General features: G+C 44.4%; 1 protein-coding gene across 3 annotated transcripts in view; it reads right to left on the minus strand.

Annotated features, from left to right (window-relative positions):
* Fam120a (family with sequence similarity 120A) overlaps positions 1–17,648 on the minus strand; it is a 102,761-nt gene that overhangs the window by 42,027 nt on the left and 43,086 nt on the right. For all 3 annotated transcript variants that reach the window (XM_015506281.2, XM_048800500.1, XM_048800501.1), the window contains exons 6-7: positions 6,811–6,908; positions 6,323–6,606 (exon numbers count right to left, since the gene is read on the minus strand). In XM_015506281.2, the coding sequence (XP_015361767.2) occupies positions 6,323–6,606; positions 6,811–6,908 (382 nt within the window). The remainder of the gene's footprint in view (positions 1–6,322; positions 6,607–6,810; positions 6,909–17,648) is intronic.

The following is a 17,648-nucleotide window of genomic DNA, read 5'->3' on the forward strand; positions in this document are numbered from 1 at the left end:
AGGCTCTAGGTCCATGTGTGACAGGAGGGTGTGGGCCCCAAGGCGCTTAGCAGGACTTGGCCTCACCAGACAGGCACTCAGGGTTCTCCTTCGAGGCCTGGTCTGGTCAAATGCCATCCTTCAGAATCCTGATGACCAAGAAGGCCACACATGCAGACACCTACAATGCCCTCTTGCCCCTAATTATGCCAATGTCCCTGCACTCAGTCTTCTCCATGGAACAGGGTTGGGAGCATAGAACCAGAGAGTGCAGAAAGCGCATCCCAGGCAACAGTAAGCATGGCTCACACTTTTCTCACTGGTATCAGGGAGATATGTGGTCACAGGGTGCCCCTAACAGACTGTGAGGGAGGGTCCCGAGGTGCCTCACCATGAGCCATTGCTGGCTGCCGTGACAAATGAATACAAAACGCCTTCAGAGGGGAGTGGGTGGCTAGGACATCCACAGACCCTCTCACTGCAATGGCACAGATCAAAACTAATTTTTGCCAAAATTCAGAACTGTTTATATGAGAAATTACTAGAAAAATCACTATGTGTTAAAAAGCCAAGATAGAAATCTGTCCAACACAAGAGCCCAACAATTTGAAAGACAAGCCTACATCTGCTCATTGTAAGCCATTCCCCTAGCTGCTGGCCTGTGGATGTCCCCATATCCCAAAGCTGGGAAACATAATTTTCTTGTGAACCACAAGGTTTCTGAAAAAACTCAAAGTGGAAGAAAAACACCCGGACCCCCTTAAAGAAAAAAAAGACACAACCTCAAGCACATACTGCCTGGGATGCCAGGTCAGAGCTAACAAAATGAGATTCTTTATCTATACTACATTAAAAACCAAAAATATATTTGGGTTTTTGAAAATAAATAAATTGTTTATTATCTGCAAAATGATACAATGATACATTGAGAAGCCCCTTCCAGGATAAGACCTTGGTATTCTGAACAATCTGCAGTTCCACATATAACAGCTGCAAATATTTTGATCTTATATTGTTGTAATGGTTAACTTTAAAATAATAGTGATAGCTGCCACTTATTATGCACATTCATCAGTTTGTATAATTCACGAACAACCCTGTAGACCTCCCACTAACACAGGAGTGCACTGGAGTCTGAAGCCAGATAATCACAGACCAGGAGGCCAGCCCTTGACAGCTGCTGGGGTACAGAGGCTCCCCAGGGCCCTGAACTCCTACGCGGAGCAGCCTGCCTTCCCAAATCACCCTCCACAGCCCAGATGTGGGCTTCCAGGAGCTACACACATGAGCTAATGGGGTGTGAGCATGTGCAAAGTGCACACAAGAGATGCCACCATGCAAGCATAACTCAAAACCAACAGTACATGCCAAAAGACACTCTGTGACACTGGGCGCCCTTCTCCACTTCAGGCACACATATCAGTGTACAAGAAAATGAAACAGCCCATGTGAATGAATAAAGTCACAAAGCTGAAATGTCTTCTCTCTGAGTAGGACTTTTACCTATCCACTTAAAAATGTCAGCAATAATATGCAAAAACACTAAAGCAATATTAAGTGTAATACACATATTTACATTTATATGTACAAGTACACACGTAAACTTACATAAGTGTATAGAACATAAAAGAGGGAAGAAAAGGGGAAAAGGCAAGTTGCTATCCCTAAGACCAGACCTCAATCTTGTAAAAACTGTATTTCAGTATATGCAGAGAATTATGTGATGTCTGAACTCTTTGAGAGTCACCTCTCTAGAGGTGGAAGATGGAAGATTCTCAATATTGTATTTTCCAATGTTTTAATTCTATATAACTTTGTATGGAGAGGGTAATTTTTTAAAGGATGTAAAAAAAGAATTAAAAATATAGCAACCTCATTTTGATTCAAATTCCATGAGCCCAAATAAATCTACAAAAAATAACACAAAATAAACACCTCCATAAGGACCTGAATGTAATTCTTAATTCAACCAAAACAGGACTGACAGAGACCACAAAGGGAAGGGAAAAGAAGACCACCACCTTAATTTAAAAAAATTTAACCAAGAATAGAACAAGTGTGTGCAGATGCTACTCTGACAAAAAGAACAGAAGAAAACACATTTCTTTCTTATTCTCCTGCTAAACCAACTGTCATGGGCCTAGTAACTGGCTGGTCTGATCGTGGCCCAAGGCACCTTTTCCTCCTAGGGCAAACAGCACACCATGGAAGTCCCAGCTAGATCCAGGCCTGCTTCCCACAGGCTTGCCCCTATCGCTAATCTCTGTTGGAAAAACCCCTCCAGCAGCAGAGGCTGTGGCTGGGTGGCTGGGTGGCAGGACGGCCCCATGCTCCAAGAGTCCTGCACAAAACTGTCAGGACTCCCATTCCACAGAACCGAGAACAGAGCCACTTGACAACTCTCCCAACTCAAGAACCTGAAATGCTGAACAAGACATAAAAAAAAAAAAAAAGTAAAATAAAGGGAAACAAAAGGATGAAGCACAGGGACTGCCCGATGCATGTCATGATAGCCTCTGGCAGTGTGGCTGCCTGTCCTTAGGGTCAGCTGGGTCAGCTCTGTACTTTCTCAGGACATTCCAGGGGCACTGGGTAATGCTCCCTGGGCACACAGCCCACACCCACCTTCCTACAGGTACAGAGCACATCTCCACAATCGGTGCCTAGTGCCCAGTGCCCGTGGCTCTCAGACTCCTATGGGAAGGGCTGAGGGGCAAGGAGGACCTGCCGGGAGAGCCACGTCTCACCCTCTCCACCCACGGCACCCTCCATAGTTTATCTTTAAGAACAAATGTTTGACAATTTTATGGGTTTTAAAAAAGATACCTTTTTATGTTTTAAGTTTCATTCCTTGATCTTCTTAGTGAGGGTGAACATCCTTCTACGTGTTTAGTGATGTCTGTATTTCCTCTGAATTGCATGCGTCTATCTTTTGCCATTTAAAACATTTATCTTAATTTGTAGGAAGCATTTTTCTTTCTTGGTTGCCTCTTTTATTCTGTGACAGTCCCCATCACCCATCACCAACACCCTTAAAAAAAAAATGCCATTGATTTACTGTTGGGAGAACTAGGCCATTTCTTTTGTAAACTGTCCCACATTCTGCATTTGACTATCGCTTCCTTGTGGTATCATCTAACATGTATTATGGGAAGGATTTCTAAATTGTAGAAGCTGACCTTTGTTTTCCATCACAGGCATCTCAACCTATCCAGTAAGTATTTACTGAGCACCCCTCGGCCCCCCAGGCAGTCTTGGGGGTGGGGGAACAAGTTGTAAGGCAACTAGAAGGCTGTTCTCCATTGCTATTTCATGGTCTAGAGATTATAAGCATTTCCACAGTCCACCTGTCAAAGGGGTTAAGATCAGATCTCTGAGGCTCAGCTGCTCAACTGTCCAGAGACTTTTCTGTCTCAAAGGAAAACAGCACAGAGTTGAGAATAAACTCATGTCCAAAGAAACACCAGGCCTCTCCGGCCCAGGCCCTGCTTGAGCACATTCAAGGCTGTTTCCTGTGGCATTGAAGGCCTCCAGCTCTACAAGGCCCAGCCCTGGGGACCAGGTGTCAACCTCCTACCCTGCTCTCCTGCGCTCTGGACAAGTGCTCCTCTTGAAGTCTTCCTCACACTTTCATTTGCTCACTGTCCTGCCTCAGAACATACCACATGAGCACAGCCCTGTCTCTCCCACCCACTGCCCTGCTCACAGTAAACAGCAAGTGCTCAAGCATTTCTTGGCTAATAAAGGATAACTTTTTTTCCCCCTTAAGACCATCCTAAAAGCACAGAGTAGGTCTGGGGTTCTAATTTGAGTTCAAACCAAAAGTAACTAAAGTTCTGACTTAGTACTCCTGGTTTATTTATTTTTTTTAATTATTATTATTTTGGTACTACAGATTGAACTCAGGGGCACTTAACCACACTGAGCTACATCCCCAAGCCCTTTTTATTTTGAGACAGGGTCTTACTAAGTTGTTAAGGGCCTCGATAAATTGCTGAGGCTGGCTTTGGACTTGTGAGCCTCCTGTCTCAGACTCCAGAACCGCTGGGATCATAGGCATGGGCCACCACCCCTAACTATTTGTTTTAAATGTAGACAGGCTCTCATTGCCCAGGCTGGCCCCAAACTCCTAAGCCCAAGTGATCCTTGTGCCTCAGCCTCCTGAATAGTTGGGACTATAGGTACATACTACCATGACCGGCTTTTGAGTATTTTTTTTTTTTAACTACAAAATTCCATTCTCTTACGTAGTCTTGAACTGCACAGAATACACACCACATACAACACATTCAACAAACTAGAACCTTCACTGAAAACCATGAAATTCATTCCTCTTGGCCCCTGCCACACACATAAACTTAAGTTGAACCACAGCACGAGCCATAAGCAAAGCACACCCCCAGTCTAGGGTCTAACGCTGAGGCTTCAGGCACTTTTCCTATCTGCCTGCTTTCCTTCACTTCTGACATGATCTCTGTATATTAAAGCGAACATGGAGAAGATTCAAGGAAATTAAATCTCTGCTGAGTGAGACGTCTTGAGTCCAGCCTTTTGATGTGGCACTGTGTGTGCACTGTGCCTTCTCCTCTGCCTGACACGTCACGCTGCAAGGATGGCAAGACACCGACCACAAGACTGAGCAGTTCACACCCCAGCTGCAGAAATAAGACGTGCCTGCAAGAAGCAGTAAAAAATGCCGTGTCTGGGGTGAAGACTGGGAATTTCAAGATTTCACAGGGAGACCAGATCCCAGGGTCCAGGAAGAGCTGACCAGACCCTTTATGAATAGGTTAAGAACTGAACACACAGAAAAGCACAGTGCCCAGGCAGCTGTCCTTGCTCCAAGTCCAGTTCTCACCCTCATGAAGACAAATCAGATGGGCAACCTGTGGTCTCCTGAATGCCTACAGCCTCAACGTCTATGGTCTCCTGAATGCCCACCCTGGTCCAAGCAACCACCTCAATCTGGTTTCTAAACCTCCTCCACTAGCACGTAACTCTTGGGTATAAGCTTACTTCTTTTGCCTTTTTTTGGGTGATGGGGACATGGGGGACATGGGGGACATGAACCCAGAGCCTCACACATACCAGGCAAGCACTCTACAACAGAGCTCCATCCCCAGTCCACTTCTTTTGCGTTTTTAACCTCTGCCAATGTTCCAGAGTCTGTTCAGATACTTTGATCTCGCTGAAAACACACAATGACCCAGAATTCTAGAGGGAAAGGGCTTCTTGGACCACCTGTCAGACTTCCATGTGAGCCTGAGACTCCATGAGGTACTTATTTAAAATGCAGATTTCTGGGCCCCAACCAAGAAATTCTGGTTTAAAAGGTATTAAATTTATCATCCTACTAGAAGGCCAATTTAAATTTTGGAATGCTAAATTATAATCCTTAACTTCACTTTGGAGTTTCAGGATTGCGTATACATAGCCCACTTATGAATTTTATATTTCTCTGCTACAGACAGGATATGCAGTCCCAGGTGGCAGAGAACTCTGCCCTGATCGTCACCAAGGTCAGCTGACATTTGCTTCCATTTTACAGGTGGACACATGGAATATTACAGAGAGGAAACATCACTTGCTTCAGGGGACACATCAGCAAGAACCTGCTCAAGGCTAGACACTTTCTCTAATTTCTTCTGTCAGAGGTCAGAGCTAGAGGTAACATCCACCGGCACTGTTATAACTGAAATATTATTAACTAGCCTTGGTCATCTGCCCGACAAGATAGAGTTCAAACTAAGGAAAAAGAAACACAGCCTCAATGGAAAAGACACTTCCTGTTTCTTTTTTCCTTACCTTTTTTGGAAACACAAGACAGTTTAAGGGAAGGGGTAGTATCCATTTAAGATTTTCTCCATCAGATTTTAACCAACTACGTATTTGCAACACTCCTCTCCTGGAAGAACTCCGGCCTGGGTCCAGGCAGCTTTCTGTGGTTTTACTTGGGCAAATAGTATTATTTCAAGAACAGTTCTATGAGCTGCTGAGTTTGGAGAAGGAGAGGAATTTAGAGCTCCCTACAGCCAGGGTCCCAGAGGTTAAGGCTGTTGGAACAATGGGGCTGATGCACATGAACCCCCATATTCTACATGTCACACAAATCCCTCCCCAAGAGGTTTCCTGCAGCTCTGGCCTTGGTGCTGGCCTGGTGCAGATAGCCACAGTGGAGACCTCACAGACCAGGCCCTCTCTTCTCTCTCCTCCAGAGCCAAGGAGCACAGGGCGCAGCACCTACCTGCAGTGGACCGCCTGAGTTAACACCCAAGCAGCTGCTGGCAGAGGGAGCCCCCCAGGTCACAGGCACCGGGAGTGCTCTGTGAGCACGCACACTCACTTGGTCGCCCCTCCACTGCCCTCGTCGTTGTCTGATGATGATGATGTAGAAGAGCCAGGGAAGTAGGCGGAATCCACGTGATTGGGGCTGCCACTCTGGGCTGGGTTGATGGGCGAGGACCGCTCATACAGCGGCGTGTGCTTCCCCTCGTGAGGAATGTTGCTGTAGTTGTTCTGCTCTGTCAGGTTCTTCCCGCTTGTGTCCAGAGTGAGGGCCGGCTCAGCGAGGCTGTATGGGTATGGACCCTGGCCCGGAGCCCCCCCAGGGCTGGGCACCTGTGGGGCCTAAAGCACAGGGCATAGGTCATCACATGAGGCTGGCCTGGCCCAAGGCATGTCGGGGCTGCCTCCTCCTGGGTGATTTTTTAATTTGACCAACATTGGCACCTATCTCATATATCATTCCAAGAATTTAAGAAATCATTTTAGTATTCATTAAAACAAAATGCCCAAGGCCCACTGCCCCACCCATCTCAGGGAATGCCTTACCACGGGCTTTGCTTGCAGAGAAGTCTGTGGAATGTTGAGCATCTGAGGGGGAACATAAGGTGGCACCATCCCAGGCATTCCAAACGGATTTGGTCTGGCTGTTTCATCAATATAGGAAGAAATAATAAAACAACTGTGAACAGAATGCCATCTCCCTGGGACATCCCTGGAGCCAGCCCACGGCCCATGTGTCTAACATGCCTCAGATGTTGATACCACTGGTCCCACTTCTCAGAATTGTTTATAAACTGAGGTTTAACACGCAGCTCCCGATCCACAATCTCACTGGAACCAGAAACCCAGCAGGCAGCATAGGGACCAAGCACTTCCCCTTACACTCGGAGAGCAAGAGAAATTTTTTGTCTCAACCACTTAACAACAAATTCAATTCACAGCTAACTAGCAAATTTTTTTTTTTTAAACTGAAAGGCTTATTTATTTATTTATTTATTTGCACTGGGGTTTGAATGTAGGGCTTTGTGCATGCAAGGCAAGCACTCTACCAACTGAGCTATATCCCCAGCGTAAGTTTCTAAGTATAAAAAATGTGTGGTACTAGTTGCCTGTACTTTTGGTTTTTTTTTTTTTCAAGTTGTAGATAAACACAGTACATTTATTTTTTTTAATTTGTTTTTATGTGGTGCTGAGGATTGAACCCACATGCCAATCAAGAGCTCTACCACTGAGGTACAACTCCAGACCTCGGGTTATTTTTAATTGTTAAGCAAAACCAATGTAAGTTTATATATTTTAGCATGCATACCAGGATCAGTAATTGGGGATTTTGTTTTCTATGAAAACCAGATTTTGCAAACGTGTTCTGATGCACAGTGGCATTTGCTATTCATTTATCTTATACTAAACTGTATTTTCAGAATTCTATCTGGGAACAGAAAACCACATGGAAGAATGGCTGAAACACAGCAGCAGAAAACTGCGATAGACAGGCCTGAAACATCCCCACCTATGGGGTCCAAGGAGAGGCGGGAGTTCAGGGCAACATCCGCTGGCAAAAGGGAAACCAGGGAGCGGATGGTGCCTCATGCCAGTTGCTGCTCAGGCTCCCTAAGGTGGCACCAGGACTGTGCTGAGGCCTAGAAGGCAGCCCCAGTGCACCTCAAAAGACCATCCAGGTAAGCACGTGAGGAACGCAAGTCACGGGCCCTGCAGAGCCTGGGACCACCACCAGCCGGAGAGTCCGAGACTCACTCTACTAGGGACGCAGAGAAACAAATCCTGTGGAGAGACACAGCAGGCCCCAACTGGGCCCTCATGGCTGGACCGTGACCCCCTCTGCTTTCTTAAAAAATAGAATAAAACCAAACTCCCTGAGTTCCATTTTCCATGTTTAAGCAACAGGAGGGCTGATGTGAACAGCACTGGGCAAGAGGAGCACAGCCCACGGCACCACATGACCTACTGCCACGTAAAAAAAATACAGGAAAATCCCCCAAGCCCGGTTCACTCTCTGCAAGCGAACTCTAGTGCAAAGCTAAGAGGCTTTCTAATACTAGCATGGTGAAACCGGGACTGTGAACATTGTCCTGGACACGCTGTCCTGATCCTGTGGACCCGCGGCCTCCTGAGCGCTAAGCCCACAGAGGTCGGGAGAGAAGGGCAGACTGTTGCTCGCTTCCTTCCACCCTGATGCCCCACCAGCCTCACACACCTCACCTAGCTGGTACCTAGCTGGAGTTCCTGTCTCTAAGCTCAAGTTCTGAAATGCCACAGGCCTTTGATCTTGGCTTTCACAAAGAGAATCTTGACACAGCTTCTACCTTTGCATTCAAATACAAATAGCAGGGAACAGTGAGGCTGGCGTGTGTGTGCTCATAGAGCACACTCACACCCATGCACACAAAGCCACATCATGTGCACAATCATCTGCACACAAGAAGGTTCCTAATCAAGCAGCAAGTCCACTAATTTTCACCTCTGAGTATAAGGTGAAATTTGCTATGATTATCACAGTCAGATTTGGGCCAAAGAACATTGAAGAATTCAGCCAAGCTCTAATATTGTAATTTACAACCCTGTAAAAGGTCTAGTATACAATCTCTTATAGCTGATCTTCCACACCTAACTTAAATAATTTTTGTGTGCAGTACTAAGGATAGAACCCAGAGGTGCTCCACAATTGAGTCACACCTGCAGCCCTTTTATTTATTTATTTGTCTATTCATTTATTTTTGTGGTGCTTATTTTTTGTGGTGCTGGGGATTGAACCCAGTGCCTGCCTGCCTGTCTGTCTGTCTGTCTATCTATCTATCTATTTATTTTTTATTGTGCTGGAGATGGAACCCAGGGCCTTGTGCATGCAAGGCAAGCACTCTAACTACCTATATCCCCAACCCTAGCTCTTTTTATTTTGAGACAGGGTCTCACTAAATTACTTAGGGTCTGGCTATGTTGCTGAGGCTGACCTTGGCCTCCTGAGGTCACTGGTGGCTTGTACCACCATGCAGAGCCATACCTAACATGAGAGAAATGAAAGGCTAGACTCATCAATATGCAGCAACAACTTTAAAGTGAGGATGATCATTTTTGTTTCATTCTTCTTTGGCCACTACATGCTGAAACATCCTGCAAAGCACAAACTTTCCTTAAAATAAATAATATTATAGCATAAAACCAAAGATTTCCAAGGGAAAAAATATCTCCTAAAATCACATTGCAATTAATGACCTCAAACAAACCTTTGTGACTCCACAGGGTGAGTCACTATTCTCACATCACATAGTCCTATAATAATTGAACTAATTTGTCTACATCTTCCTGAAAGCTGCAGAAATGCCTCATCTCCCAAGGCCTGCCTCTGTAGCCTGCAGCCTTCTTCTAAATTGGTTCTTGTTCTCCATGCCACGTGCAGCTGAGCAGAACCAGTGTCTCCCTTCTCCAGGACAAGAGCGTCTTTCTTAGAAAAGGCACCGGGCTGAGCGCAGGCAACACTGCTGGTCCACCATTCTCTGCCTATCACTGACACGAGCTAGAGAGACAATTCTTTGTTTGTTAGAAAAGTAAGCAGACCAAAGACAGGCTAAGACAGGAGAGAGAGAGGGAAAAAACAACAACAACAACACGCACACACCACAGCAAGAATGTTCAATTACTATATTAAAAGTATTTTTATAACTTTAAAAGTACTTGTTAAATACTACGGACTTCCTTAGGAATGCAAGAGAAAATCAGCAGCCACAGCAGACTTCAAGGTGCCAGCTGAGTTTGCTCCCTGCAACACCTAAGTGTGGCTCTGGGCCCACCTCCTCCAATGACTCATGACACCTACACAGAGCTGCCCAGCTTTTGCTCTCCGTTAAAGATAATTTTAAAAAGGAACAGTGTTAAACTAGAACCTCTACTTAGATCTGCAGGCAGCCACACTCCAGGTGGCGCACGCCTATATCACCAGGGGCTCAGAAGGCGGAGGCAGGAGGATGTTCAAAGCCAGCCTCAGCAATTCAGGGAGGTACTAAGCAACTCAGTGAGACCCTATCTCTAATAAAATACAAAATAGGGCTCAGGATGTGGCTCAGTGGTCGAGTGCCTCCAAGTTCAATCCCTGGTACCCAAAAAACAAAAATTAAAATAAAAAAAAAGACTCTTCTAATAACTTAATGTTACATTAAACAAAACAAACAATAACAAAGTAAATTAAAAAAAAATTCTATAACTTAAGACAAGTGCTGACCCTCCAATAGAATATTTTATATTTTATTGAAAGTTTAATAAATCAATACAGGCTACCACCAACCCTAGTTTTTAATGTTTGGTTAAAAAAAAAAAAGCAAACATTTTCTAGTATTTTAAACATCTTTCAATGGCTATTTTTGCTGAACATCAATATTCAACAGAAATGAAGGCACGAAGTTATGGGGAGGAGACTCTCCTGTGATCTGTCCCATTATGCTCCAGATGAAGACTTTCCAGAAAGGCAGGGATGGGGCCTGCAGTACATCGGAGGAGAAGGGAGAGTCTGGCTGTGGCTACAAGGAGACACCTGGCTGAGAAAGCCAAGCAGGTCAAGCCCAAACCAAGACAATGACAAGGTGAGTGCCCAGAGCTGAGGATGAGCCAGACCAAGGGAGAAGGCGAAGGCCAGGATGGTCAGCTTGGAGGTCAAGTTGCAATAGTTAACTTTAAAAGAACTGTGTAGCTGCCACTGACTATGCACATTTATCAGTCTGTATAATTCACGCACAACTCTGTGGACCTCCCACTGACACAGGAGTGCATGAAGTCTGAAGTGAAAAGTCAAATCCTAAGTAAGTGAGCAGGTACATTCTGTGTGGCACCTGAAAAAACTGGGAACAATGTTAAAAACTGAACTAGGGAAGGCTATTTCCAGTCAGCATGAGCGCAAGACTCCTCAAACCGGGAGCAGTGCTGACAGCTGGGCCGACCCAGGCCTCCAGGGCAGAGGGCACCCTGGCACGTGTGCACGCATCCGGAATGGCCTGGGCTCCTCACGAGCCCCGACTTCACCGCCGCACTCTGTGCTTGCCTTTCTCTTCTGCCCAGAGGAGCAGTCTCGTTGCACCACACTCTGCCCTTCATCTGACATGCTGATGTGCGAGCTAGGCTCCAGAGCACACGGGACGGGCCTATGGTGGCTGTGTTAGGAGGGAACAGGTGCCCCCCCTCCTTCCCTGCCATGGAGTATACATACCAGAGCCACCATGTGTCTCTAGCCTCCTCGAGATGTGTTCCTTGTCCCCTTAGCAATTCAAACTTGCTCAAGTCTCCCCTTCATTTAAAAATCCCAACCTTTATGAAAATGATCTGAGGCAGACTAGGAGGCCCAGTGTTTCCCACCCCTCCCACACCTTTCAGAGGTAAAGGAGGAGAAAAACGAGATACATTTTTTCCTGGAACCCCTTTCCCCTGCATGAGGTCTGGAAGTGGTGTGTCCCTGTGAGGCCTGACCGGGGCTATTCTGTGACAACTAGCAGTGTGTGGTCTCACCCTGCCCTGCCCTGAAGCTGTTCTCAGGACACTCTGCTGCACCATTCTTCAGTTCGCCCTTCCCTAGGTCCCCCGTGTTCTTACACCTGGCCTAAACTACAGTCTGAGGTGCTCCTCACCCTCTAACCACCGCCACGGCCCCACCAGCACCATGAACCACTGAAGCCCCACCCAGGACTCCTTCCTCTGCATAGACACACATATTCAACTATGTGTTACCATCTCCACCCGTATCTTAGAAGGTACATTAAAACTCACATCCAAAACTGTCCCAAGTTGGCTTCTCCTTTAGCAGTACCTGTCTCACAATGGATACCAATCACCTGAACTGTGCATGCCAAAAATCTGGGAGCTCTCTCTCCCTCAATCTTTTCCACTAATTTCCCACACTCAAGTTCAATGCATGCTCATTCTGTCTCCCTGTAATCTATGAAAGGTCACCTTTCCCTCTACCTCTCACCAGACTGGCCTCATTTATGGCAAGAACTCCCTGCCCCAGCCCATGCCAACTGAAGTGACCAGGATGAACCCCTGAGCATACTGGTACCCAGATTACAACTTTCAGCAAGGATATTTCCTTAGTCTGGAAAATGTGGGGAGATAATGCTAAATGTTACACAAGCAAAATGTTTAACTTTCTCCTTAAGATCAAGAGCTAAATAAGAATATTACCCATGACTACTGTCTATAAATATTGTGTCCTAAGTCATAGCTGGTTCAGAAGGAAGGAAAAGGAAGACACTGAACTACAGACAACATAACTACCCAAAGAAATTTACAAATCAATTATAAAAATTATTTAGAATTGAGCAAAGCTGTTTAATATAAAATTAATCTGTAAAAACAGTTTGTATTCAATACACAAGCAGTTTGGAATATAATTTAAGATATAAACTAATAGTACCCCCAAATAAAATACTTAGCAATGTATCTAACAATATATAAAGGTTGACCTTTATGAAGAAAATTAAAGTTCACTAAAGACATTCAAGACAATTCAAATCAAGAGAAATATAATATTTTATTCAATATGCTAAATCAATAAAAAAATTTATTCTCTCCAAACTGATCTATGGAGTCAGCTCAACTCCATGAAAACCTACCCAAGGATCACAAAATATATACAAAAGTGAAGAGTCAAGAATAGTCTCGAGGGACTGGGGTTGCAGCTCAGTGGCAGAGCACTTGCCTACCACGTGGGAGGCACAGGGTTCGATCCTTAGCATCAAATAAAAATACATAAAATAAAATAAAGGCGGAATGCCTTTATAGTCCCCATGTCTTGCAGAAGTATTAAGTGGGCAGATCTGCCCAATCAGATATCTATTATCACAAGGGCCAGGATGGTATAGCATGGACATAAGGATAACCAGAAATTCAACAGGATCAGAAACAGACCCCTGTGAAGAGACTCTGAGGAGGACAGCATGGGGCAGCCTACTCCTGAGCGGGGCTGGGGCAGCAGGTCATCCATGTGAATCCTGCTCATACCATAAGCCAAATTCAGTGCAGATAGGTTTAAGGCAAAAATCCATAAATAAAAATGTTTAGAAGAAAAACAAAAAGTGCGTTTGTGACCTCGGACTAGACAGGCGTCCCTCCTTTACACTGTCTTTTCGTTCTTCTGCACAATAATGCACAAGCAGGAGTGAAGGGATGCACAATGAGCCCTAGGCACTTGTCACCCCTTCAGAATGCCCAGCCCGACTGCGCTTCCTCCCCCCACTATCATATGACTGGAGCAAACCTCAGGCATGGTGACTCTTTATTTATAAATACAGGAGACGAATTCTTAATGTTTTGTTTTATAGGTGCCTTACCACTGAGCTACATCCCAGTTCACCCCTTTTTAAAATTTTTTTTTTATTTTTTTGATACAAGGTCTCACTAAATTGCTTAGGACATGAGTTTCTGAGGCTCTCCTCAAACTTGCAATCCTCCTGCCTCACCCTCCTGAGAATTATATGCATGTGCCACAGGGCTGGCTAGGAGAGGGATTATTAACAGAGCAAACAAAAAAAATGCACGGTTCTGATTTTAAAACTAAGAATCTAGTGTCAATCAAGAAAGTAAAATGCAAGCCACAGCCTGGGAGGTTACACTTGCAATCTATAAAAGTGACAAAGGACTGGTATCCAACTTGTATTAAGAATTTCTATGAATCAACACAAAAAGAAAAACAACCCAACAGAAACACAGGCAATCAAGATGATCACGATTTCCAATAAGGTAACACTACACGTCCATAAACACAGCTATAGATTCTCAACCTCATTAATAATCAGGGAAATGAAACTGCAACCATCCTGGACTATAATTCAACAATCACCAGATGAATAAACATGTGGAGTTAACTAGAGAGCACCCCACTTCTGGGAGAATAAATGCACTCATGCTGGGCAACAGTGCAGACATGAACAGGAAAGGCAAGTCTGCCCGGAGTGCTGTGCATGGGCACAGCAAGTCACATGCAGGAAAGCTTACAGTGACACTGTCTGCGATGGCCATCAGCGGGAAACAACCAATTCTCTATCCACAGTAAAATGCATAAATAGTAACACAATGAATTAAAAAAAAAAAAAAAAAAAAACTATGCTGAANTAACACAATGAAAAAAAAAAAAAAAAAAAAAAGAACTATGCTGAAAGAAAAGAAACACAGTAATAGGAGTATTGAACTAGAACAGTAAGTCAGAGAATACATGTTACATGATTTCATTTAATAACACAAGTGAACCTATTCGGTACCCAGGGATACAGATATGCTAAATAGATAAAAAGAATGACTAGTATAAAGTTTAGGGTACAAGGGTGGGGAACACAATCAGAGCAAGCTATTAGTGGAGTTCTATTGACAAATATACTGCAGTGTGATATTACACGGTTATTTAAATCTTTATAATTAGGATTCCTTCAATGAGCTCTTGTCAGCCTAAGTAGAATGGAGGGCAGTGTGTGGCCTCTGCACTGCAGCTCTCCCCATTACCAACCATTCTTCCCTGCTTCCTGTGCTCCAAGCACAACCTTCTTCCTTTTCTTACACCATGTATTCTCACCTCAGGCTCTTTGCCAGTGCATTTTCTCTGCATGGGATATACTTTTTTCCATATCTTCACCTTCCTAAACTCTTACCAAATATATAAACCTCACTTACAATATTAATCAATCAGAATTAACCCCTAATTTAATTATATTGACTCCATCAGGTTGGTCTTCCTTGACTTTCCTGTTTTCACTTAGGATTACTTTGCACCAGCTGCACACTTGTCCATAAGAGCAATAATGATGACCATCTGTTAACCACACTGGCCAACACCCACAACAGTGCTTGGCATGGAACAAACCAATCAACAAGTTTCTTCATCCATTGCCTACTTAAGCACAACTTGGTTGCTTCCAAGTTTGGGCAGTTGTAAATAAAGTTCTGTTATAAACATCCAAGTGCAGGTTTTTGTGTGGACATAAGTTTTCAACTTCTTTGGATAAATGCTCAAGTGACATGCTTGCTGGATGTTACTGTTTGGATATGAGGTGTCCCCTAAAAGCTCCTGTGTTAACGTGGGAGATAAAATGTTTAGGTCATGAGAGCCATACCTAATCAGTGATCAGTCCATCTGATGGACTACTGGGTGGTAACTGTAGGCAGGTGGGGCATGGTTGGAGGAAGTGGTCATCCCAGGCGCTTCCCGGCTGCCCTGAGCTTAACAGCTTTCCTCTGCTATGATTTCTGCCTCACCAAGGACAAAACAAACTCTTCCTCTTCCAAGCTGTTGTAGGTCACAGCAACTCAAGCTGACTAACACACTGGACCATAGAGTAGGTGTGTTTCATTTGTTTCATTGTTTAAAAAAAAAAAAAAATCCAACTGTCCTGTAAAGCATCTGCACTATTTTACATTTGTACCAGCAATATTTGGTTGGTGTTGGCAAGTGTTTGTATTTGAGCCATTCTAGCAAGTGGATACTGGAAGTTCATTTACTCTTCATAAGGAAGGCCAGTTTGCCACAGTCTGGCTGGGCACAAAATCACGAGCCACTCAAGCAGGAACAAACTTTATTTTTTGAAACTGCCGCCAATGCCCTGTATGCTCCCGGGAAGATTGCGTTCTCCCGGATCAACAGGAAGTTCCTCCTCCGGAATTCCCTCCTAACGCACTTCCCCAACCAATGGGAACTCTCCAGGAGTCCCAGGAGTCCAATATCCATATGAATGCAAATCTTAACATAATCATATCATCTCAATGGCTTGCAGGCATCACCTTTCAACCCAAAATGCCATGCATCATATTACTTGGCTGTGGCTCTTAGCACCAGTTAAGGTACAGTAGCCATTTCTTTAGCCTCGGTGGGCTTGGGCTTCACCTGTGCAGTCTTAAAAGTGTACATGAGGACTCAACTATGTGCACAGACTCTACATGCACAAATCTGGGAGTCCCTAATACCTATTATTTGTTACTTTAAAAATTCTATCAGTGATTTTGAAGGCTCTGGCTTAACCAGGAAAGCAAATCTTTTGAGAACTCAACTGTGATATGTCTTATTTGTGCTTACATTCAGAGTGACTTACTGGGAGCTACCACAGACCAGGCTCTGACAGGACAACCACAAGCATCCCCTGGAGCCGCAGGTCTCAGCACACTATTTATGACAGTAAATGCATAAAAAATAAGTACTCGTCACATCTGTACTACTTTTTTTATTTTTATTTTTTAAATACTTTCTTCGTTGTAGTTGGATACAATACCTTTATTTATTTATTTATTTTCATGTGGTGCTGAGGATCTAACCCAGCACTTTGCACATGCTAGGTGAGTGCTCTACCTGTACTTTAAAAAAAAAAAAAAAAAAAAAAAAGTTGACGTCTTCGTTATTTTTAAATTTTTTGTTAGTTGTAGATGGACATGACTTCATTATTTATTTGTTTGTTTATATTTTATGTGGTGCTGAGGATAGAACCCAGCGCTTTACACGTGCTAGGCAAGCGCTCTACCACTGAGCTACAACCCCAACCCGTGTACTTATTCTTAAAAGTCTAAGAGTAGATTGTTTCTGGGGGTCATAAAGGCAGTATAGACACAAATACATTCTTCCCTCATCCCATATTTGTAGCCAGGGATGGTGGTGCACATTTACAATCCCAGCTACTTAGTAGGCTAAGACAGAAGAATCACAAATTCAAAGGCGGCAGGTAAAAAGGGTAGGAGAGGCAGCTCAGTGGTGGAATACTTGCTTAGTACGGATGGGGCTCTGAGTTCAATCCCCAGCACTGCAAGATAGACAGGATAGATAGCAGGTAGATGATAATAATAAATAGTAATAATAATAAAAAAATACATTCATTAAATTTAAAAAATACCCCCTAGCTGTAGCTGAATGGTAAAGCACTTGCCTGGCCTGCACAAGGCCTGGGAGTCTATCCCCAGCACCACACAAAACAAGCCACACGTACCTAGGCTGTTCCTGACAGCACTGCCGGGGCAGGGCAAGGGGCAGGGCAAGGTGCGTAGTGCATGCCTATGTCCTTCCTTAGACCCTCAGTAACTGTTGGGAAATCAGTGGGGGTGGGGGTGGGGGTGAACTCAGGGGCATTCAACCATTGAGCCACATCCCCAGTCCTGTTTTGTATTTTATTAAGAGACAGGGTCTCACTTTTGCTGAGGCTGGCTTTGAACTCATGATCCCCTTGCCTCAGCCTCCCCAACAGGAGTGCGTCACCGCACCCAGCCTGAGTTTTCTTTTCAACACTGCAAAAGGCCCACAGGTTAAAAAGGAGGAAACGGAGGCTGAGTGGTGGTTTCCAAATGCCAGGATGGACAGCCAGGCCAAGGAAATTTGTTTCTTTAAATACAATGCTATGGTTTCGATGCTAGATGTCCCT

Source organism: Marmota marmota, unplaced genomic scaffold (genome assembly GCF_001458135.2).
Source record: "Marmota marmota marmota unplaced genomic scaffold, marMar, whole genome shotgun sequence".
NCBI classification, from domain to species: domain Eukaryota; kingdom Metazoa; phylum Chordata; class Mammalia; order Rodentia; family Sciuridae; genus Marmota; species Marmota marmota.